Source organism: Gorilla gorilla, chromosome 18 (genome assembly GCF_029281585.2).
Source record: "Gorilla gorilla gorilla isolate KB3781 chromosome 18, NHGRI_mGorGor1-v2.1_pri, whole genome shotgun sequence".
NCBI lineage: Eukaryota > Metazoa > Chordata > Mammalia > Primates > Hominidae > Gorilla > Gorilla gorilla.
The window spans coordinates 78,442,398-78,467,988 of record NC_073242.2 but is presented as its reverse complement, the minus strand read 5'-3'; the positions used below and the strand labels follow the sequence as shown (position 1 = coordinate 78,467,988).

Here is a 25,591-nt window from a genome sequence, read left to right as displayed (position 1 = left end):
GGCGGTGCTCTCCCTAGCTGCCGAGTCTGTGATACTGAAGTGAAGGCCTCTGAGGATGCTTTCAGATTTGATTTTGGTTGAGGTAATATTAACGAAGTGCCTGACACTTGTGATGCTAAGAAAATTTGTTTCCTTTCACCTTTTTGAAGCACTGTTTCTACCCAAGGGACTGGTATTTGCTGGAGAGAGGGAGTATCGCTTAACCCTTTGCAGCTGTTTCCTTGGATTCTGGCTTGGGTCTCACTGTAGTTCTGTCTAAACATCACTTGCTGGATCCCAAGTGTCCTGCTTAGTAGCTGTGTGACTTTAGGCAAGCTACATGGGCTCATACTTCTCTGGCCTGCCTGCTCCTTGGAGGGGTGTTGTATTCCTTAGTGGTGACTGCAATCCTAGGGTGGGCTGGCGTGGGGTAGGGGAGGGTGGGTCCGGCAGCCTCCAGGGCCTCTCTCTGAGCCCCAGTGGCAATGACTTTCAGTGGAGAGACCTACTTACCTTCAAGAGACTACTTTAGAACCTCAGGGTAGGATATGGAAATTTAAAAGTACATGGAAGGAAAATCCCTGCTATTTTAGTATACGGAGTCAGGGAGTAAAACCTGCTCACAAGACTGACTGGAGTAGTGGCTGCCCAGCCGAGATTCTGTACCAGAGTATCTCTGGGATGTGGCCTAGCTCTTGGAGGCCCAGAGATCATTAGATGTTTAGGTTTGCCATGAGCAGATGTGGATTTGGTATTGGCAGCTTTTCCACGGGGATTGACGTGCCTAGTTTTGGGGATCCCTCTCAGAAAAGCAGTGGCTGGAAAATCAGCTCCTCATCTACCCCAGTGAACTACGAAACAGCCCACATTTGTATGGAGTTCTTGGCTGTCACTGTGCTCCCTGCTTCACATGCAAGCTCTCATGTGCTCTTCACAGCACTCCTGCTCAGCACATACTCTCATTAAACCCATTTTACAGGCGAGGAAACAGAGGCACAGAAAGGTAAAGTAACTTTCCTAAAATCACACAGCTATTAAGTAGGACACGTGGGATTCAGACTTGCTTGAAACACTTGCAGGGACTGGAAGGGCCTGAGTTTGTGACCTTGGTTGGACAGCATACCCAGATGGGAAGGCTGTGTCTCAAAAAATTCCTGCAGGACTGGCCACAGTCATGCAAGAAAGCAGGGCAGGAGACTTGGGGAAGATACTGTTTTCATCTCAACCCTGCCGTTTCTCATCTATGTAACTCTGAGCAAGTTTCTTGCCCTCTGTGGCTTCTTTTATTCAAATGAATAAGGTCCTGGACTTGCTGATATTGAGGCACCTACCAGCTCTGAAAGGTTTCAGGTCCCCTTTTGGGGTCTGTGGTTGTAAGCACACAAAGGTCTCCTTCCTTGCCTCCATATGTTGACAGCATTTCCCTCTCTCACTGCCCCAATCAGTCCCCCACTCTGCACACAAGGAAGCCAAGTCCCCACAAAGCCAAGTCGTGCCATGGGCGTGGGGCATGTGTGTGTGTTCTCAACCAGCCCCTTTACACTTTGTCCTTTCTAATGTCTCTCTGAGGACCCTGGACCTCCCCACCTCTTTTTTTTTTTTTTTTTTTTTTTTTAACTCCTAAGCCTTCCTTCCTAAGAAGCCCTTTCTAAGGATTCTTCTTTTGGTCAGGAGAAAAACCACAGTTTCTCCTATGCTGGCTCTGACTCGGATTTCAAGGACCAGTCTTACGGAAGCACAATGATCACACAGCCGAGGCTTGTTTTCTGATTGCTTACTTTCTAAAGGGATGCACTAAGTTGGAAGGACCACTTGTAGTGTGCCAGAGGATGGCATCTGGAGGTGACGGGTCCCATGACAGAAGGAGCCTGAAGGTGGTGTCGAGAGGAGCTATTTAGAGGGCCACGCTGGGTATTCCGGTGAACACCTTTTTAGCATCTATGTCCTCTTCGACCATGTGGGGGTGGATATCCACATTCATTCCTGCATCCTTGCACAACTTGAGCAAGGTCCGAATGTTCTCCTTGGATAACCTCAGGTATCTGTTCAAGAGAAGGCAAAAGAGGTCAGTTGAAGGTGGAGTCACAGCAGCTTCTAACTTTATTGAAAAGAGCTTAGATTTAAGCAGCAGTAAGTGTGGGTGCTCTGCAAGGGGCTGTCTCTCCCAGTCATCCGTGGAGCTGATGGAGACTTTATAAGACAGTGGGACACCCCACAAAGGCGGTGGGAGTTTGCATTTGTGTAACTCTTTTGGCAGTCAGTTGCCTCCAGAGAAAAAACATTCATTATCTTTGACTCAGTAACCCCACTCAGGTCCTCGATGTATCCCAAGAAGAGAAGTCAATGGAAACAAAAGCTATATAAATAAAAGATGTTCATTTTGAGATTGTCAACAACAGGAAAATGAGTAAATCCACCAACAGAGAATTGGTCAATCTGATAATGGACTACCTCATGTCAAGGATCTTAATTAAAAGGCCATAGTTAGAATGGCATTAGGAAGAAGATGGTGCCACGTGGCTGTGACAATACCAAGTGGGGAGAAAAGACAGAATGTGAATTGTTACGTGATTTGTCACTGTCATGCGCACATACACTGAGAGAGGTCATGGGCCGGGAAAGATACAGACAGTGGAAATAATCGCTGAGCAACGTTGCAGGCATAGCGGTGAGCATTTGTTTTTAATAATATCCACACAATTTAAAAATCAGACCATTGATTTAGAATATTAGCTAGAGCCCCATAATTCTGATACTGAAGAATGGGATCAATCCCATTTGTACTGTGTGATCCAGAGAGCTCCTTATTCTACCAGCAACTCTGACCTTGGTCTCAGCTTTAGTATAGGGTGTAGGCCCCCTACTCAGGCTGCCTGCTGGTTGCTTGCTTTGCCACAGACTATGGGAGAGGAGCTGTGTGTTGATATAATGTGATTTTCTGCCTGTTAGGAATGGCCACTGTTCTTTAAGATCTTCCCAGAGCCTACCTGTTCTTATGGCCAGCTCAGACCCCCTCACCAATCCCCACACTTGGACTACTTTTTCCCTGATAAGCCTAGCCTCTGAGGGTCTCATGCATATGTATATGGGGACACCCATTAAGGCCTCATCCAAGTGCTGTGGCTCACATCTGTAATCCAGCACTTTGGGAGGCCAAGGAAGGTGAACCACTTGAGAATAGGAGTTCAAGACCAGCCTGGGAAACATGGCAAAACCCCATCTCTACTAAAAATACAAACATTAGCTGGGTGTGGTGGTGCATGCCTATAATCGCAGCTACTCAGGAGGCTGAGGCACGAGAGTGGCTTGAACCTGGGAGGTGGAGGTTGCAGTGAGCTGAGATCGCATCACTGCACTCCAGCCTGGGTGACAGAGAGAGGCTGTCTCAATAATAATAATAAATCCCACTCTGAACCACTTCATTCTTTTCTTGGATGTTTCTTGAATGGCTTCATATGCTATCTCTTCAAATATTCTTTCCCTCTCTTTGGAGGGCAGGAGTCCTGTCCAAATCTCTTTTCCCCCACCATGGAACCCGGGTAGGCTGTCTGTTGCCCAGAGTCAATTAGAACCACATGGCCCATCTGAAAGCCAGGGCCAAAGTCATCCACCCACGGAACCAGCCAGCAAAGGCAGTCTGCTGAGATCTCTCCCTGTTCATCTGGAAGCCAGTTAACCATTCTATTCATCCATCCTTCTGCCAGTCAGTGAGCAGAGCAGGACTTTGTGATGGAGTTATTAGATTGCCAGACATTTGAGGCCATCTTAAACCTATAGATGAGTTTACTGATGTCAACCTTACAAGGATGATGACAACTACATTACTCTGTTGTTTTGTTTCCTTATTTGCTAAAGTTTCTGAACTTTGTCAGTTACAACTTTACAGTAAAGGAAAACACTGGGCTAGGGAGAGGGATGGTTGTTTTTTGATGGGGGAATCTGGGCTCCATTGCTGAAAACCAGAGAGCCCTGATAAACAGGACAGAGAGCAAGTGAGAAGGGAGACTCTTTGGGAAGAGCAGTAAATATCAAATGGTTTCACACTTTGTTCATGATCCCTTTGACAGTCTAAAAGTCCAAACATGCAGCAGGTAGGTCACTGAGGATGGTGGCTACCATCACCAGCAACTCAACCCCACAGTGCAAAGGATTGTAGGGAAATCTTCCTAGTAAGACAAAGCCACATTCTTTCCATTTTGAGTAATATTGAAACAAATGGAAATATTGGGAGGGTTGTTGAAAGGTGTGGCATCAAAGTGGCGGCACCTAAATGACATGCCCATTCAGGGGATGGTCTACCAGCAGGTGAGCTGCTGGAAACCCACTGGCTTGAGCCCTGGAGCAGTCCTTTGGGACCAAAGGGCAGAGCTTAGCCACGCCAAGCCCCTACTCCTAGATCTTCAGGCTAAGCCAAGGTGTTTGAGCCAGGGACAGGAGTGAGCAAAGCCTGTTACAGGACCCCACCCCATCTGCCCAGGGGGTGGCAGCTCTCACCGGCAGCTCAGCACCTCCTCTGGCTTCAACATCCTCATGGTTTCCATCTTAGGTTCAGTGCTTTTCTCCATGAGGCTCTTTAGCTTGCGTTCGTAAGCCATGTCAGGCATCTTGTTGGACCAGTCTCTTACGAAGGTTGCCCTCCGGCTGCTAAAGGTACCCTCCTGTAACATGGGATCTAAGACAATGCTTTGTCGATGGAATGGGTTTGGCCGCTGAGTGGACTCTGGGTCGACTGCATCCTTGATGTCTGTATCTGAAATTGGACAGATGCCATCAAAGAGTTAGACCGTGGGAGACGTGAGAGGTGGGGTGGGCAGGAAGGGGATGAAGGCTGGAGGAATGCATGGACTTCAAACAATACCTGTTCTGAGATATGAGGTCTTTTCATGGCTTCCACAGGTTCTCTATACCCCTTCTCCCCTTTCTTTTTTTGAGACTGAGTTTCCTCACTCTGTGGCCCAGGCTGGACACAGTGGCACAATCATACCTCACTGCAGCCTCTATCTCACAGGCTCAAGTGATCCTCCTGCTTCACCCTCCCGAGTAGCTGGGCTTATAGGCACATGCCTCCACTCCTGATAAATTTCTATATTTTTGTGGAGCTAGGGTTTTGCCATGTTGCCCAGGCTGGTCTTGAACTCCTGGGCTCAAATGGTCCACCTGCCTCAGCCTCCCAAAGTGCTGGGATTACAGGCATGAGCCACCGTGCCTAGCCCAGGTTCTATTTCTTTATTTGTTCAATCCTTTTACCCCTCCCTCCTTTCTCCCTGCCCTGTTCCAACTCCCTTCCTTTCCCTCCTTCCCCCTTTCTGCTTATTTCAATCTGTTCTCTCCATCCTCCCCAGCAAGAATTCCCCTAAGTGGAATGAGCCTAGAGGAGGTAGCCTAGAGGATATCTTCTGATATCCCAGGGAAGGTATCAGAAGAGAAAAGCTTTGAGCTGGGTTTAAAAGGGCAAATCGTTGATCAGTTAGAAAAGGAAGGAAAGGATTGCAGGCAGAGGAACAGAATGTGTGAAGGCACAAATACACAGAATGTAATGGTAAGTGTCTGATGTGACCCAAATATGGGGTTTGTACCAAACAAAATGTTGTTGGACTTGCAGGGGTGCCCAACATTTTGGCTTCCCTGGGCCACATTGGAAGAAGAAGAATTTTACTGGGCCGCACCTAAAATCTGCTAACACTAATGATAGCTGATGAGAAAAAAAAAAATCGCAAAAAAAAAAAAAAATCTCATGATGTTTTAAGAAAGTTTACAAATTTATGTTGAGCCACATTCAAATCTGTCCTGGGTCCCATGTGGCCAGCCTGAAGGTTGGACTAGAGCTTGGACACCTTAATATTTTTTTCTTGCTAAATTTCCTTCTAAGTGTTTTATGTATTTTTACTCAGGAGGATGGAATATTCTCTACTCATTTCCATTTCTAACTGGTATGACAAGTATATAGAGAAAAGTCTACTGTTTTTTAAAAACTATATTTGTCAGCTGGGCATGCTGGCTCATGTCTATAATCCCAGCACTTTGAGAGGTGAGGCAGGTGGACCATTTGAGCCCACGAGTTCAAGACCAGCCTGGGCAACATGGATTGAGGCCAGGAGTTCAAGACTAACAAAGTGAGACTCCATCTCTACCAAAAAAAAAAAAAAAAATTAGGGGTGTGGTGGCAAATGCCTGTCATCCTAGCTACTTGGGAGGCTGAGGTGGGAGGATTGCTTGAGCCCAGGAGGTCAAGGCTGCAGTGAGCTATGATCACACCACTGCACTTCAGCCTGGGTGACAGAGTGAGACCCTGTCTCAAAAACAAACAAAAAAACAAACAAACAAGCAAACAAAAAACTATATTTGTCTAGTATACCAGCAACCACAGTAAATTTTATTACTTTTTAACTAGAATTTCATGAGTTTTGTAGATATACAATCATATTGGGGAAAAAATGAACATATCATTTCTCCAATATTTATCAAAATTATATATTATTTTTAATATATATTACATTTGACAGACACTGTAGAACATTGCCAATAATGATGATAGGGATTATGCCTCATTTTGTTCCTGATTTTAAATAATTTGGGCATTGCATCATTTAGAATGATATTTGCCCCTATTTGGGATACATGTTTTATAATATTTTAGTGGCTTTATCCCTGGTTGGCATAGAGTTTTTACTGGTGATAATTGCTTGATTCTATTCATTGCTTTTTTTTGCCATCAACTGATATAATCACATTTTTTCCTTTAATATGTTGATGTAATAAATTGTGTTCTTAGATATCCTGATAATGAACCACTTCTCACCTGCTGTAATAAAGCCCACTTGTTCATGGTGGAATTCATTTCAGACATTGTACATTTGATGTATTTTCATACATTGACTATGTTTGCTAAAAATTTTTAGATTTTTGCATTTATATTATTGTGAGATTGGCCAACTTTTTTGGTATAACTTTTAATATTAAAATTCTGCATTAATTTAATAGCTTTTTAAATTAATGCAGAAATGTCTATATTTTATACAGTCTGTAATAGTTGAAGTAATGTTAGAATTATTTGCTCTTTAAATGTTAAAACCTTGCATGAAACCATTTGTCTTAGTGCCATTTTTTAGTGGGAAAATGTTAATTATTTTTCAACCTTCACTGCAGAAATTGCCCTATTCAATTTTTCTGCTCTTTATTGTACCAATTTTGATAATATATAGTATAATAGAAAATCATCCATTTCCTTTAGGCTTTAAAATGTATTGTATAGAGGTATAGTATTCTATTACAATTCTTTTATTTTATTTGCATCCTTTCTCACATAAAATCTTGTGTATTTTTACTCTTCTTTTTAACAAGGCTTATGATTACTTCATAGCAATTGCCTTCATGTCACTTGCTTTTTCAAAAAGCTAGCTTTATATTTAGCCTTTTAACAACTTTTGATCTTGATATTATTCATTAATCCCAGCCAGTATTTAATATATTAATTTTCTCTTTTTCATAGCAATTCTTTCTTCTGCTTATTAAACTAATGAAAGTGTTGGCAATTTCTTTTATTATGTGTTTTATAAAGAATTATTACTTTTAGTTTTTACTGTAAATTTTCTTCTGAGCATATGTTTTGCCTATGTCTCATAGGTTTTGGTATGAAACAGGCTTATTTCGTTAGTTATTTTCTTTGATACAAGGGTAATTTGGATGTGTGTTTCCTAATTTCCAATTTTTAAAGTAGAGGGTTATTTCTAATTGTTGGTTTAGGATGATGTAGGTAGGCCTAAAGTCTTTACTTTTTTGAATGTTAATTTTTTTTATGGCAAAGCACACGGGTGATTTTTGTAAATATTGTTTGGATATATAAAAATACATGTTCTCTATTCAGATGTAAAGCTACAGTTTGTTAACTGCATTGTTACATTCTTCTATGTATTTCCTGTTATTGTCTATATGATATTCTGTTTGGTTCTGAAGGAGGTGTATTAAAATTTACCCCTATAGTGGGGAGAATGGGAGGGAGATGTGGGTTGAAAGGCTACGTATCGGGTTACTATGCTGTATTAGTCTGTTCTCATGCTGCTAATAAAGATGCACCCGAGACTGGGTAATTTATAAAGGAAAGAGGTTTAATTGACTCACAGTTCCACATGGCTGGGGAGGCCTCACAATCATGGCAGAAGAGCAAGGGACATCTTACATGGCAGCACGCAAGAATAACTTGTGCAGGGGAGCTCCCATTTATAAAACCATCAGATCTCATGAGACTTATTCACTATCATGAGGACAGCATGGGAAACACCTTCCTCCATGATTCAATTACCTCCCACCAGTTTCTCTCACAACACTTGGGAATTGTGGGAACTACAATTCAAGATGAGGTTTGGGTGGGGACAGAGTCAAACCATATCATATGCTCACTACTTGGGTGATAGGATCATTTATACACCAGGCATCAGTGACACAGAATTTACCCATGTAACAAACCCGCACATGTACTCCTAGAACCTAAAAGTCAAAATAAAATAAAATGTACCACTATAACTGTATGTTTAACAGGTTCTCCCTGCATTTCTAAATGTTTTGTTTTATTTATTTACCTACTATTTACCTACTACATTTTTTGATGCATGTAGGTTTATGGTTATTACTTATTCTCTTTAACATTTAAAAAGATCCCTCTTTTACTCTATGTGTTTCTTTTAGCCTCAATTCTAACTGATCTACTTGCATTTCCTTGTTTCTTTGCTTTTCCTTTTGTCATAAACTTTTCTATCTCACCTGGTTTTAAATGTGTATCTAGATTTTTATTTTAAATTATTTCCTAATGTGTTGTTTCTAGTCTCTCCTAGAGAATTTTCTGCAGATGAAGGAATGTATGGCTGATAAAAATCCCTAAATATTTCTGAATCTACAAATATAAGTCATTCATTTGGTAGTGACTTATGTGAGTTGGGGTCAGTATTATGGGGGTCTTTACTCTTAGTAAGGCATATGTGCTATTCCACTTCCAGGTTGATGGCAGGCTGATTTTTTTCCCCTTGTAAGTAAATTATTCTGTCTGTAAGCTTGTAAGATTTCATCAACAAAGTTTGGGAATTTTATCCGGATATTCCTAGTGCAAATGCGTCTAGACCTCCTGCAATTACATAAATGCAGAGACAGTGGCCTGAGGTGTGGGTGTGACCTGCCCAAGGTGTCACAGTGAGTTAGTGGCTGAATTAGGACTCTTTATGGTACATGGTGCTCTGGCATGGTAGCTGGTCCTTGACAGGGTGATAAGGTCAGGTGGCCTCAGCAGTCCCTGTTTGTGCGTGGAGGAAATTGGTGCTATGCTCCGGGAGGATCATGAGCTGCACATTCTCTTTGACACAAATAAGGAAATTCCTTGGAAAAAGGGCAATCGCCTTTCCTGAAACATCTGATCCTCTTCCATGCAAGGTGGGTCTCATGAAGGAAAGAGTGATAGCAATATAAAAAGTAATGACAATTACACAGATTAGCTAACATGTGTTGAGTGACTCACATACCAGGCAGTGTTCAAGGGCTTTCTGGCAGTGGGGGCACTTTAGTCTCATAACCACATCCTATCCATTTGACAAAGGAGAACATTGAGGATCAGAGGGATTAGGTAATGTGCTCAAGATGCCACAGATTATTAGTGGTGAACCGAGGACATGAGCCCACATTGTCAGAGCCTTTTTCTGGAAGCCTGTCCTGGCCACTCTTTTGGACAAAAATGACCCACATTCCTGGGTTTGTGGCGGAAGAGATAGGTTATATTTCTAGTGAGCCATGTTTGGGACACCAGAAGCTCACTCTGTGCTCGTGGAGACAAAAGGGGGTATGGCCTTCTAGCCCTGTGCATTAGGAATGTATCCTTGGCCTGGCATCTACACCATATTCTGGACATAGGTGCCCAGGGAGGGAATTCTCTTTCCAGTCTACTACTCAGACTTTGCCAAGATTTACTTTGGCAAGGTGTTACAATTGTTTTCCCAGGATCTTTTCCTGGCTCAGCGCCAGAGCAATCTTTCTAAAATTTAAATTCAATTTGGTAATTTCCTTCGTAAAACTTTTCAGTGACTTGCTATTGCACTCAAAAAGGTTTATGTTTTGGAAAGGCCAATCTGAGACTTCTGCCTTCAGCCAAGATGGGGTAGCAGGGATTCGATTTATCCTTCCACCTCAAGCAGTTAATAAACTGGGAATGTCATATGAAATAGCGGTTTTAAGACATTGGACAACACACAACACAGGGCAGTGATTCTTGAGTGAGGGGAAAGAAATAAGGGGAGCCCCATGATTGCCCCAGCCTTCATTTGGAAGATGCTTCCAAGTTGTAGCACGGGGTTGCGGGGAAGCCTAGGCAAAGGCAGAGCCTAGCAGTCCCCTTGAGTTGGGGAGAGAAACCAGATAATTTAGGTTAAACCATAAGAGCTAGAACAAGAGGAAAAAGCTGCACCAAGAACTGCAAAGTTATGCAAAGATTCCTCTCAGCTGAGGACTAGTTGGCACAAGTCAGAAAAGTAAGTACTCCAGTGAAAGAATTAGTAGACAAGAACGTGGCAACAGCTAGTATGACATACTCTTGTTATGCCCTTCAAGGCAGGGTCACATTAAGAAGAGACACAGAAGATTTAAAATGACCCAAATTGAAGTTCTCGAGAAGAAAATAACAATATTTGAAATAAAAATTATATTGGATGGGATTAACAGAAGATTAGGTATTGGAGAAGAAAAGATTAGTGGACTTGAAGGTATAGCACAAGAAACTATACGAGATGAAACACAAAGAGAAGAGACTGAAAGATGAAGAAAAACACAAGATGAATTTTGGGACTGTAAATATGTGTAATTGGGGTGCCTCAAAGAGAGGGGAGAGAATGGAGAAATGAAATAAATTTGTGAAGAAATAACGTCCAAACATTTGTCAAATTTGATGAAAACTGTAAACCAAGAATTTCAACAAACCCCGAATACAAACCCAAGAAACATTAAGCAAATGACATTAAGGCACATCATAAGCTCCTTTCTTAAAAGAAAATCTTAGAAGCCAGAGGAAAAAGATACATTACAGAGGAACAAAAATTAGGAAGAGAGCCAGCTTCCCATTGCAAACAAGCTAGAGGACAGTACAGCAACCTTTAAAGTATTGGAAGAAGAAAGGTTGACAATCTAAAATTCTACACTCAGCAAAACTGTCTCTCAGAAACAAAAGTGAAATAAAGAACTTTCTGGATGTACAAAAGCTATATGAATTTATTACCAACAAAGCCACACCACAAGATACGTTAAAGGAAAATCTTCAGGTAGAAGGAAAATTATTCCACACAGAAATCTGGATTCAATGAAGAGCACTGGAAATGTTAAATGTGTGAGTAAACACAAAAGTCTCTTGAAAACATAATTGCTTGGGGCAAAAATCATAACACTTGTGGGGTTTATAATATGGAAAAATATAATGTGTGGCAACAACAGCATGTAGAAGGGGAGAGGAGAAATGGAAGTATACTCTGATAGGGCTCTTATGTTTACATAAAATGAAGATAGACTGTGCTAGTTTAAAGAGGTATACTACACACTGTAACAGAATCATTAAAATGATTTTTTTTTTTTTTTTAATACAGAGTCTTGCCCTGTCGCCCAGGCTGGAGTGCGGTGGTGCAATCTTGGCTCACTGCAACTTCCGCTTCCCAGGTCCAAGTGATTCTCCTGCCTCAGCCTCCTGAGTAGCTGGGATTACAGGTGTGCATCACCATGCCTGGCTAATTTTTGTATTTTTTTTTTTTTGAGATGGAGTCCCGCTCTGTTGTCCAGGCTGGAGTACAATGTCACGACCTCGGCTCACTGTAACCTCCACCTCCTGGGTTCAAGTGATTCTCCTGCCTCAGCCTCCTGTAGCTGAGACTACAGGCATGCGCCACTATGCCTGGCTAATTTTTGTATTTTTAGTAGAGATGGGGTTTTGCCATGTTGGCCAAGCTGGTCTTGAACTCCTAACCTCAAGTGATCCACCCACCTCCGTCTCCCAAAGTGCTAGGATTACAGGCGTGAGCCACCGAACCAGGCTGCAACAAAGAGTTATAACTAGGAAGCTAATGAAGGAGATGAAATGGAATCATAAACAATATTTGGTCTAAAAGAGGGCAGGAAAAGAAGAAAGAGAAAGCAAAGAATAGATGGAACAAGTTAGAAACGCATGTGAAGATATGTGTTTATTTCCACATATTTTTAGATTTTCTAATTTTTCTCATGTTATTGATTTTTTGTTTTATACCTTTGTGGTAAGAAAAGATAGTTAATATAATTCTAGTCCTCTTGAATTTGTTAAGATGTGTTTTGTGCAGTGCAATAAAATTAGAAATCAAGACAAAGAAAATCACTCAAAACCATACAATTTTGCTGGGCACAAGGGGTATGCTTATAATTCCAGCAGTTTGGGAGGCCAAGTTAGGACATCGCTTGAGCTCAGGAGTTTAAGACCAGCCTGGATAACATGTCAAAACCTCATCTCTACAAAAAAATACAAAAATTAGCTGGCCATGGTGGTGTGCACATGTAATCCCAGCTACTTGAGGGGCTGAGGTGTGAGGATTGCTTAAGCATGGGAGGTCGAGGCTGTAGTGAGCCATGATCCTGCCACTGCACTCCAGCCTGGATAACAAAGTGAGACCTTGTGTTAGGAAGAAAAACCCCATACTATTTCATGGAAATTAAATAGCCTGCTCCTGAATGACTTTTGGGTAAATAATGAAATTAAGGCAGAAATCCAGAAGTTATTTGAAACAAATGAAAATAAAGATACAATATACCAGAATTTCTGGGACACAGCTAAGGCAGTGTTCAGAGGGAAATTTATATCACTGATCACTCACATCAAAAAGTTAGAGAAATCTCAATTTACCAACCTAACATCACAACTAAAAGAACTAGAGAACCAAGAGCAAACCAACCCCAAAAGTAGCAGAAAACAAGAAATAACCAAAATCAGAGCTGAACTGAAGGAAATTGAGACACACACACAAAAAAATTTACAAGATCAAGGAATCCAGGAGTTGTGGGTTTTTTAAAAAAAAAAATTTTTCTTAATAGAGACAGGATCTCACTATGTTACCCAGGCTGGTCTTGAACTCCTAGGCTCAAGGCATCTGCCCGTCTCGGCCTCCCAAATTGCTGGGATTACAGGTGTGAGCCACCACAGCTGGCCTGGTTTTTTGCAAGAATTAATAAAACAGATAGACTGCTAGCTGGACTAATAAAGAAGAAAAGAGACAGGATCCAAATAAACATAATTAAAAACTACAAAGGAGATATTACCACTGACCCCACAGAAATACAAATAACCGTCAGAGAATATTATGAAAACCTCTCTGTACATAAGCTAGAAAAAATGGATAAATTACTGGACACATACACCCTCTCAAGACTGAACTGAACCAGGAAGAAACTGAATCCCTGAACAGACTAATAATGAGCTCCAAAATTGAATCAGTAATTAACCTACCAACCACCACCACAACAACAAAAGCCCAGGACCAGACAGATTCACAGCCAAATTCTACAAGATGTACAAAGAAGAGCTGGTACCATTCCTACTAAAACTGTTCCAAAAAATGGAGGAGGAGGGACTGCTCCCTAACTCATTCTGTGAGGTCAGCATCATGCTGATACCAAAACATGGCAGGGACACAACAAAAAAAGAAAACGTCAGGCCAGTTCCTTGAACATTAACGCAAAAAGCCTCAACAAAATGCTGACAAACCAAATCTGCACAAGAGAAGAAACTATTAACAGAGTTAACAGACAACCTACAGAATAGAAGAAAAAAAATTTCAAACTATGCATCTGACAAAGGTCTAATATCTAGCACCTATAAAAAACTTAAACAAACTTACAAGAAAGAAAAAACAACAACAATAACAAAAGTGGGCAAAGGACATGAAAAGACACTTTTCAAAAGAAGACATACATACATGCAGCCAACAAGCATATGGAAAAAAAAGAACCTCAATAGCACTGATCATTAGAGAAATGTAAATCAAAACCATAATGAGATACCATCTCACACCAGTCAGAATGGCTATTATTAAAAAGTTAAAAAATAACAGATGCTGGTGAGGTTGTGGAGAAAAGGGAACACTTATGCACTGCTAATCAGAGTGTAAACTGGTTCAACAATTGTGGAAAGCAGTGTGGTGATTCCTCAAAGAACTAAAAGTAGAACTATCATTCAACCCAGCAATCCTATTACTAGGTATATACCCAAGGGAATATAAATCATTTTACCATAAAGACACATGCACACGTATGTTCACTGCAGCATTATTCACAAAAGCAAAGCATGGAATCAACTTAAATGCCCATTGATGGTAGGCTGAATAAAGAAAATATGGTACATATACACCATGGAATACTATGCAGCCATAAAAAGAACAAGACCATATTCTTCGCAAGAACATGGATGGAGCAGGAGGCCATTATCCTTAGCAAACTGATGCAGAAACAGAAAACCAAAGACTGCATGTTCTCACTAATAAGTGGGAGACAAATGATGAGAACACATGGCCACATAGAGGGGAACAAAGGAAACTGGGGACTACCTGAGGGTGGAGGGTGGGAGGAGGAAGAGGATCAGGAAAAATAACTAATGGGTACTAGGTTTAACAACACCTGGGTGATGAAATAATCTCTACAACAAACCCCCGTGACATGAATTTACCTATGTAACAAATCTGCACATGTACCGCTGCACTTAAAAAAAAATGTCTTGTGGTCCAACATATGATCACTTCTGGAGAATATTCTACGTACATTTGAGAAGAATGTGTATTTTGATGGAATGTGTAAACATATGTTAGTTCCATTTGGTCTATAGTTTTGTTCAAATCTGCTGTTTTCCTTATTAATTTTCTGCCTGCATGACCTACCCATTGTTGAGAGTGAAGTGTTAAAGTCTCCTACTATTATTGTATTGCTGTTTATTTATCCTTTCAGTTCTGTTAAATTTTTTATATATTTAGGTACTCTGATGTTGAGTGAATAAATATTTCAATTGTTATGTCTTCTTGATGAATCAATCCCTTGTTATATGACAAGCTTCTTTTTTTCTTGTGACAGTTTCTGACTTAAAATCTGATATAAGTATAGCCACTGATGCTCTCCTTAGGTTACCATTTGCATGGAATATCTTTTCCAATTCCTTCTCTTTCAGGCTGTGTGTGTCCTTAAAGCTAAAGTGAGTCTCTCATGGGCAGCGTATAGTTGGATCTTGTTTTTATTAAATTCATTCAGCCAGTTTATGTCTTTCAATTGGCGCATTTAATCTATTTATATTTAAAGTAATTATCAATAGGTAAAAACTTACTGTCATTTTGGTCATTGTTTTTTGACTGCTTTGTAGTTTCTTTTTTTCTCTCTTGATGTCTTCTTTTGTGATTTAATGACTTTTTGGAGCGGTATGTTTTTATTTATTTTTCTTTTATTTATTTACTACAGGTTTGTTTTTTGTGGTTACCATAAGGCTTGTACAAAACATTTTTTTTTTTTTTGAGATGGAGTCTCACTCTGTCACCCAGGCTGGAGTGCAATGGCATGATCTCGGCTCACTGCAACCTCTGCCTCCCAGGTTCAAGTAATTCTCCTCCCTCATCCTCCCGAGTAGCTGAGGCGCATGCCACCACGTCTGGCTAGATTTTGTATTATTAGTAGAAACGAGGTTTCACCATATTGGCCAGGCTGGTCCTGACCTCGTGATCCAACCACTCAGCCTCCCAAAGTGTTGGGATTATAGGCATGAGCCACTGTGCCCGGCCATAAAACATTTTATAGTTATAACATTCTATTTTAAACTGGTAACAACTTAACTTAGAGCATATACAAAAACTATACTTTTACACTCCACGTGCCATTTTAGGTTATTGATAAAACAATATACATATATTTTGTATTGTGTATCCACTAACAAATTATTATAGTTATAGTTAATTTTAATACATTTGTTTTTTAGCTTTTATACTAGAGTTGAAAGTCATTCATACCTCACCACTACGATATTACAGAATTTGAAATTTGACTATATATGTATCTTTACTAGTTGATTTTATACATTCATGTGTTTTACATTGTTAATTAGTGTCCTTTTATTTCAGCTTGAGGAAATCAATTTATGATTTCTTATCAGGCAGGTTCAATGGTGATGAAAACTCTCACTCTTTGTTTGGGAAAGTCCTTTCCTTTTATTTCTAAAAGACAGCTTTATCAGGTATAGTATCCTTGGTTGGCAGTTGTTTTCTTTCAATATTTTAAATATTCATTCCATTCTCTCCTGATGTGCAAGGTTTCTGCTGAGAAGTCTACTCATAGTCTTGTGGGGGTTTCCTTGTATATGACAAGTAGCTTTTCTTCTGCTGCTTTCAAAATTCTTTCGTTGTCTGACTTTTGACAATTTAGCTACAATATGTCTTGGTACAGACTTTTTTGTGTTCAACCTATTTGGGAATGATTGGGCCTCATGAATCTTAATGTACATCTCTTTCCTCAAATTTGGAACTTTGCAGCCATTATTTCTTTCAATACATTTTATTACTCTATTCTCCTTCTTAGACTCCCATAATATGTATTGTTTCACTTGCCAATGTACCATAAGTCTGTTGGCTTTCTTCATTATTTTTCATTCTTTTTTTTTTTTTACTCCTCAGACTGAATAATTTCAAATGAGATGTCTTTAAATTCACTGATTCTTCTGTTGGACTGAGTCTGCCATTGAAGTGCTCTACTGAGTTTTTCAATTCAGACATCTTGTTCTTCAGCTCCAGGAATTAGTTTTTGGCTTTTTTTTTTTTTTTTTTTTTTTTGATGGAGTTTTGCTCTTGTTGCCCAGGCTGGAGTGCAATGGCACTATCTAGGCTCACTGCAACCTCTGCCTCCTGGGTTCAAGTGATTCTCCTGCCTCAGCCTCCTGAGTAGCTGGGATTACAGGCACGCACCACCACAACCAGCTAACTTTGTATTTTTAGTAGAGATGGGGTTTCTCCACATTGTTCAGGCTGGTCTTGAACTCCCTACCTCAGGTGATCCGCCTGCCTTGGCCTCCCAAAGTGCTGGTATTACAGGCGTGAGCCACCATGCCTGGCCTTTTTTGGCTTTTAAAAAATGGTTTCTATTCCATTGCTGAATTCATTTTGTCCAAGTATTGTTTTCCTACTTCATTTAGTTGTTTGTTTCCTTGTAGCTCAGTGAACGTCCTTAAGAGGATTATTCTGAATTATTTGTCAGTCAATTCATAGAGCTGCATTGCTGTAGAATCAGTTATTGGAGCTTTATTAATTTATTTTAGTGGTGTAATGAAGAAACTCTATGTATTTGTTTATTTGTAGAGATGGGGGTCTCACTATGTTGCCTAGGCTGTTCTCAAACTTCTGGCCTCAAATGATTCCCTTGCCTTGGCCTCCGAAAGTTCTGAGATTACAAGCATGAGCCACATTGCCTGATCCAAAACTCACTTTAAATATAAAGACATCAATAACTGAGGAAGGCCAGTGTGGCAGTCATAGAAGTTGAAAGCAATTGGTGATCCTTATAGTGGATGAGGATCACGGTTAAGCTAAGATACTGGTTGTGGAAATGGAGAAGAGAAAGAGATTAAAGATATTAAGGAGACAGAAGCTACAGGACCCAGTAACTGGTCATGAAGGGAGAGTGAGGCAGAAGTGGTAGGACAGACTCTGACATCCAACTTCCACATTGAGATAGTACCATTTCCTGGGAGGGTGCATGTAATGTAATGCAATCGGGATATGCTTTGACTATGGCAACCCAAGCTAACACTGGGCATGGTGTATGGGACTATCTCTAGGCCCTTCCTAGGGGCTGCTTTGTTTTGAATTTGTCTGCCAATTCAGATCATACCCATTCATTTTAGTCCTCTTGCCAGTCTACACAAGAGGCTTTCCTTACTGTGCCCAGGCTCAGCCCTGACTAGGTCCTGGGTGCCACATCTTGAGGCCCAGACTGTTCCTAGATGCCTCTGAGCACCTTTTGCACTTGGGCTGGCCCATTTGCAACCACACCACCCACTGGCCATTGGTCTTATTACATCAGGAGAGACAAGGCTTCTTCATTCTCCAATAGAGTGGATTCAACTTGAATGGTGGAAAGAAGGGAACTGCAGGGAACCAAATGCATGTCAAGTCAGCCTGACCTGCTGGCATCCTTGTGCAGTGAGATGTAAATAATTATTTAATCAGCTGGTGTGGGTTTCTTTTAGGGAGTGAATTGTTTAAGAAAATGTCTTAATAGACTACTTTGAGTGTGAAACAAGACAAATGAAACATGGTTCTCTTCAAGTAAAAAGCCAATGGGAAAGTGTTAGGTGGAGAAGGAAGACGAGGGAGGAAAGAGAAGAGGAAAGAGATAGGAAGAGGGAGAACTGAGCAGTACCAGGACTCGGGTGAGGAAAGCAAGGTGCCCAGGGTGCAAAATTTAAGGAGGTGTTCACTCTCAGACTCACACAAGTGCATGTTTCGCATCTGAGAGTGAGTGCTTCCTTAAATTTGGTGGCCTGAACTCCCGGTTTACCTCACCTTACCCAGTCTTGGAGTTGAGAAAAATATCAGGGGGCTACTTCCTGCAAAGGCATGTAGCTAGGGAAAAATCTCCTGGTGGCAGGGGATAAAGGACTTTGAAGAACAAGGGAGTCTAATAATCAATCTCTAATTTGTTTGCTGTATAATTCTGTGATGTAATTCTTTCCCTCTGTTGACCCCATGCCTTCAGTAGAATGTATTTACACACAATGACTTTGTGTGAGAGGTTTCAGGAGAAATCAAAGAGACAAGATAGCAGCCACTGGAAGCAAGATTTACAGAAGCTCCAGGGCCCAACAGGACCAGGATTTTGGAGCCAGACATTACACTGGTAGTCACAGAAAATTTGGGGAAGGTATGGGGCTTCCCATAAGGCATAAGGCAATCTAGTTTATTTTTTAAATAAACCTTAAATATTTTAGAATAATTATGGTGTATTAGTCAAGGTTCCATCGAGGGTCAGAACTAATAGGATAGATGTATATATGAAGGGGAGTTTATTAAGGAGTATTGACTCACACGATCACAAGGTGAAGTCTCACAGTAGGCCATCTGCAAGCTGAGGAGCAAGGAAGCCAGTCTGCATCCCAAAACTTCAAAAGTAGGGAAGCCGACAGTGCAACCTTCAGTCTGCGGCCAAAAGCCAGAGAGCCTCTGGCAAACCACTGATATAGAATCAAGTGTCCAAAAGCTGAAGAACTTGGAGTCTGATGTTCAACGGCAGGAAGCATCCAGCACAGGAGAAAGATGAAGGCCAGAGGACTTAGCAAGTCTGATCCTTCCAACTTCTGCCTGCTTTATTCTAGCTGTGCTGGCAGCTGATTAGATGGTGACCACTCAGGTTGAGTGTGGGTCTGCCTCTCCCAGTCCACTGACTCAAATATTAATCTGCTTTGGCAACACCCTCACAGACACACCCAGGAACAATACTTTGCATTCTTCAATCCAATCAAGTTGACACTCAATATTAACCATCACATATGGATTTACAGAAATGTTGCAAAGAAAATAAGGAGGATTCCTGTATATCCTTCATCCATTTTCCCTTAATGTTAACATCTTACGTCCATGGCACGTTTGTCATGACTAAGAAATTAACATTTTTTTGTATATTATAGAACTTTTTCAGATTTCACCAGTAATGCCCCTAAAGTGCTATTCTAGGATTTAATCTAGGATCCTAAACTGCACTGAAAGCCGACTGCATTTAAATCTTAAAGGGAAGTGACTGCAATTTGGTCATAATGGCTTTGGTATATTAAATGAAAAGGGGAAAAAAAGATTTTGTTGCTGTTGTTGGGTACAATGGGGGCAATTTTATATACGAGAATTGACAGCCTCTGCTTGAAGGCTCCTGTGCACTTTTCTCCTGGGTTAATTGGAATCCCTTCCAGATTTGTCTTTTACCCTACACCTTTGTCCCAAGGGGCCAGACATAACAAATGTATCTGTTTTTCCAACACCACAGTAAAGACCACCTGAAATTTTAGCAAAATTTTTACTTAGAAAAAAACCACTAATATTTATTCAGCACCTCCTCTTGGTCAGGCTAATTACTTTTCATGCATCATCTTGCTTAAACCTCACAACCATACTAAGAGGCAGGCATTGTTATTGTCCCATTTTATAGATGAAAAACCAGACTCCAGAGATGGAATAAGTTGTCCAGGATTATACAACTCTGAGCTCCTTATAAAGCAGTAGAGCCAGGGTCAGGACCCAGGCAGTCTTTGAAATTGGGGATCTGGCACAGCCTAAGCTCATCCCTTCCTAGAGGTGAGCAACCCCTGGCAGGTTTCAGGCCAGCAGGAGTGGTACCTTATCTAGTTGATATTGTCACAGTATCTAAATTAATTAGATGATTTGTAACTCATGAAGTTGATGTCACCAAAATAGCTTCAGGAACCTGGACACATGAGGCTGGTTTCCTGAGAAGGGAACACTCGAGAGGGGGCAGGGCCTTGACAGACACTTGCCTCCTGTTCATGTCACACCCCGCTTGCCAAGAGCGACCCCAGGAGTGGTCCCTACTGAGCTTCCATGCGGGCTTCTGACTCCTGTGTGCACAATGGTTGGATTGACGTGGACGCTACTGCTCTAAGAATGGCGTGAGCTTTCGGTTTCTTCTAGAGGAGGAGATTATGGAGGAGGATTCTGGCGGCCTGGGCCAAGGTTTTTCCCTTACCAGATTTCTTGGGGCCATCCTTGATGTAGCTGCCAGGGACCATGCTGAGGCATTTCCCCTTTTGCTCCACTCCATAGAGCCTTCGGTAGGAGGCGGCGTCCTTCCTGAATCTCTTTCCTAAGGCCTTGGAGGGAGCAGGTGAGAAGTCACACCCCAGTTACAGGACCTGGCTCACCCTCCCCGCTCCATCCCAAGCAAACAGCAATTTCAAGGGTTTGCCAAAAGACAGGCAAAGGCAACCAAGGAGAGAGCTTCCCCGGGCCCTGGGAGAGGTCGGAGGGGCAGGGTCTGCCCATGGGTGCTTGCTCACCAAAGCCTTCCTCTTCTCCCCACCATATATCGGAGGGGTCCCTGGGGGCCTTGGAAACACAGGCCCTTGGAGGCCATTAGGTCTGGGTGGGTCTGCCCTGTTAGCTGTGTGGCCAGGAGGCTCTTGTCCCTCACTGAACCACGGTGTTCTCATCTTCCAAGTGGCCTTCTTGAATGGTTTCGGGGATACATGTGGGCAAGGGAGGATGTGACACCTGTGAAGAATGAAACTACAGGGAGGCAGCAATTGGGTAGCATGGCTGGACAGGGTAGGGAGGGGTGGAGATTTTATTTGAGTGTTAATGTGGGGCCAGAGTGAATTTCGGAGCCTTAAAATTTAGAAAGTAGGCAGGCATTATGCAGGAGAGAAGCAGGGACCCCTCCTCCATTTGGAGACCCAGTGGGGGTGAGGGGGGGAAGAGGGGCTGCATTACCTGCTGGGAAGTCTCCGTGGCCCTGCGGTTCCCTCCCCGTGCTGTCATGAGGCCTTTGCCTTTCTTCTCTTCCTTCTTCTTATTTCGTTTAAGGACTGTCACCACTTTGGGCTTTTGCTTCTGAAAAGACAAGGGAAGAGAGCCCTGCAGCCACTGCTGTGGGGACAGCGTCCCCTCCCTTTCCCCGAGGAGAAGGCTCCCAGGTGAGGGGCTGTCCCTCCCCTCCACGGGCTTCAGCACACACACTCTAGGGCCTGTCGTCACTGTTCCTCTGCTTCCAGATGCGCCCTGGTATACATGTCGCCGCCCCCAGAGCGACTTTCTGAGCCTCAGGCCTGGTCCTGTCCCTCTCCACCTCAGAATCCATCAGGGGCTCCCCATCACCCCCCACACAAGGGCCTCACTCCCTAGCCTGGTAGGAAGCCCCACCAGCCCCCATGTGGCCTTACCAGCTCAGACTTCCCTGCCCCTGCCTCCAGTCTGGAGTCACAGGAAGGCTGCCCTGACTTTGAACAGGTGCTGCTGATCCAGACCTCTGGGCCTTTGCTCAGCCCGGCCTCTCCCTTGGTCCCGGAGCACCCCAGGCCCACCCCATCCTGTCTTCCTGGAGTGGTGGTCACCATTGACCTTGCCTTTCTATTTCCCCAGGTATTCCTTACCACCTGCCCAAGAGCTGAGCACACCCTGCCCTGAATGGAGTTCCCTGTGCATGGCACATTCCTGGCCCTCCTGCTCTCGCAGGGGAGGCAGGGAGGGCAGGGTCATTAGGGATCTCCAGGGTCCCACAGTCCAGGAGCCCAGCAGAAGCACTTAAAGGGTGGGCCACCCAGGAAGCATCCCGCCTAGTCTATAAGGGGTAGGGGTGGGTGCCAGAGCATCAAGGCAGAAACTAAATAGACTGGGTCTCCTCTGGGAATGTGCTGCTTATGGTTACAGGGAGACGGTGGCCTGGACTGCAGTGTCCAGGTCAGACTGCCTGGATTCCTGCTCTATCCACGGCTGAGGGCTGAGTGACCTCGGCAAGTTTCTGCTCTCTCTGTGGCTTAGTTTCCTTGTCTGAAAGGTAGGGATAATAGTAGGACCTACTTCATAAGGTTACTGAGAGCAATAACTGAATTATGACATGCATGTGCAATGCCCTCCATGAATTATGGGGGGCAGGTTATTATGCGGGGTGGGTGGAAGAGAAGTTTCGATAAGCCATTTGGGAGTATGGAAGGAAGCTGTCCAAGGGCCTGCTCCATGTTGCAAGTTGCCTTCTAAGGAAGGTAATGCTGGTTAGCTTTAGGGTTTTGTTTGATTTAGTGGAGAAACAGTGCAACTCAGAGTCAAGGCTGCACTTTCAGGCTGTGAGGAGCTAGGATGACCCATCTCCTCCAGGGCAGCCCCTTCCACCATCCCCCACTCAATCCTCAGCCTCCCTCGAAGAGTCACCTGAGTAGCTCCCCACACAGCCCCCATTTTTGGGAAGCTGAGCGAATTGACATGGCGATGCTTTAGACTCAAGGAAACTGCAACATTCAAGGATTCAGCATCCTCCATGGCTGAGACTTCAGACCTCAGGGGTCTTCGCTGATGCCAAATGGATCACAAGGGGGAAATACCATGAGCAGTCTGTTGGGGGAAGAGCCTGGATGGCCAGGTCAGACCCCAGGAGAGAACAGAGGAGGTCACAGAGGGCCCTGAGTGGTGAAGATAGACCCCAACCATCTCACCAGAGGGTCCCCCATCACCTGCTGCTGTCGGAGACCTGCCAGCACACGTCATCTTCCTCTTAGAAGCTTCTTTAAAAGCCCAGATGCTTCTGGGAAACATAATAATGCTTGAAGACTTAATTATATTTCCCATGTAAACTTGCTCCCTCTCTAGGTCCAAAGTTATTTACAATAAAAGCCACATTTAAGATAAAGTTGTTAAAATGTGATTATTAGAATCTTATCCTGGTAAAAGGAGATAGACCTGAACATATTAACCAGGGAAGTGAATGTAATTCCTGTGATGATATTAAATTGAGTTTGGAGAGACCCAGAAGTCAAGCTTCCCCTTTGCCCCCAAATCAAGGCAGTGGGTATGCTATCTGTAAATCATTAGCACCTTAGAGTAAAATATGTTTGTCAGATGTGTCTGATGGAATTGGCGCTCAAGATCTTTCTGACTATAAATGGTAAGTGGTATGGTTTGGATCTGCGTCTCTCCCCAAATCTCATGTCAAGTTGTAATCTCCAGTGTTGGAGGTGGGGCCTGGTGGGAGGTGATTAGATCATGGGGGCACTTTCTCATGGTTTAACACGATTCCCCTTGGTACTGTCATGAAGGCGAGAGTTCTCGTGAGATCCAGTCTTTTAAAAGTGTGTGTGGCACCTCGTCCTCCCACTTCTTGCTGTGGCCATGTGAAGTGCCTGCTCCTCTTTTGCCTTCTGCCATGATTGTAAGCTTCCTGAGACCTCCCGAGAAGTGGAATCTCCTATGCTTCTTGTACAGCCATGAGCCAATTAAACCTTTTTTTTTTTTAAATAAATGACCCAGTCTCAGGTATTTCTTTGTAGCAGTATGAGAATGGACTAATACAGTAAGTAAGTACACGAACATAATGGAAGCTTTCCCCAAAGGCAGGTGCTGACCTGGATAAAGCAGAGGAGTCTATGCATTTGGGAATTGGAAAATCTCAGTTTGAGCCCTGGCTCTGCCCTTTATTACTTCTGTGACTTCAATAAAATGACTTATTTTCACTTTCCTTATCCTTCAACTGGGGGTAAAAATGGTGCCTCCCTGGTAGCCTGACTGGGAGCAACTGACCACATAACCCAGGTACAAATCTAAGCACAGGTCCTTGACCACAGTAAACATTAAAAGTTAGTGATGTGATGAGCATTGTTATTAGTAATGGCATTTTTTACTCATTTTGCTCTAGGGTCAGGAGATTCAAGACCAGGTGGCATCTTCTGCAGAGGACACCACTTTCCAAAGACATGGCTTGGTTCTTCATAGATGATAGGTCTTGGGGGAGCTCTGGGAAAAACTGAGGCAAACTTGGTTGCTACACTTCTTGGAGAAAGAGGAAAGGGTGGGTTAGAACTAGCTCGATGTAGGGTAGAAAAGAGGAGGTATGTTAGCTGGAGTTGCAGTTGCAGTAATGGCAGTGAGGAATGAACGTTCTTTGATTCTGAAGGCATCACAAGGAGGGAAGAGCTGAGGGCAGTAGGAGGATCCCGTCCTGCAATACGGAGACCCAGAAGCCACTGCCCCTTGGCTTTTCTAGAATTCTGACCAATACTAACATTTGCCCAGCTTGACTAAACTTTAGACAGGTTTCTTCCTGATGATAGGCCCTTGGCCTCCTTTTCCTTAGAGCATTTCCTCTAGAAAACTTGGATTTGTAAATTTTTTCTCTGTCCCTTTGAGATGTAAATCTCTCTGTCTCTTGCTAGTTTTACAATCCAGGAATGTTTTTCTCAAGGACCTGGGAGGACCCTTTGAAATGTAATCATCAAGAAAGATTGTACCTTGTCTCAGTCTCTGTGAGAGGATGGGAGCCTAACATTGATAAGTGCGAATTAGCAACACAGACAGCCTAATCATATTAACTAATTCCCCCACCCCCTTAATGTCCTTGGATAGTTCTCACTAGCTTATCCCAGCACTTCAAAACCATTCTGCCTTTTGTTTCAGGAGAGTTAAGTTCAATCTCTCTCCCCTACTGCAACTATCTTGAGTAAAGTCTTCCTGCCATTTCTCTTGGATGGTACCCACCTCGGGAGCTTGTTTCTTCTTCCCCTGCCTCCGCTCCAGCCACTCCAGCACACAGGTGAGGTCAGACATGCGCCTATCTTCAGCAGTCTTCCACATGTATTTCCTCTTTGTGGGCATTAAATCCTTCAGGTCCACTGGTTGCTCTGACATTGTGGAGTCTTGCTAGTGGCTTGGGTGGGAGGTGGCTGGCACTCTTTCACTCTTTTGATCCCTTTGTCTGGACTTGATGGCCTGGTGACTCAGAAGGTAGGGTGTGGCCTCCAGATGTGAACATAAAGGGCAGAGTGAGCCAAGACCCTGGGATATTGGCCTTAAAAGGTGGAAGGCCTGGGCAGTGATTGTGAAGTCATTGCCAGTCTTGGTAGCTGGCC

At 42.9% G+C, this 25,591-nt stretch overlaps 1 protein-coding gene across 1 annotated transcript; it reads right to left on the bottom strand.

The window, feature by feature from the left end:
• Positions 1-1,738: 1,738 nt before the first annotated feature.
• C18H16orf78 (chromosome 18 C16orf78 homolog) lies at positions 1,739-25,506 on the bottom strand. Its single transcript, XM_004057625.5, has 5 exons — positions 25,221-25,506; positions 21,471-21,590; positions 20,728-20,851; positions 4,474-4,729; positions 1,739-2,021 (listed from the first exon to the last, which is right to left on the bottom strand). Exons 1-5 carry the CDS (start codon positions 25,368-25,370, stop codon positions 1,874-1,876), a joined length of 798 nt encoding a protein of 265 aa, XP_004057673.5. The 5' UTR covers positions 25,371-25,506; the 3' UTR covers positions 1,739-1,873.
• Between the last annotated feature and the right edge of the window lie 85 nt (positions 25,507-25,591).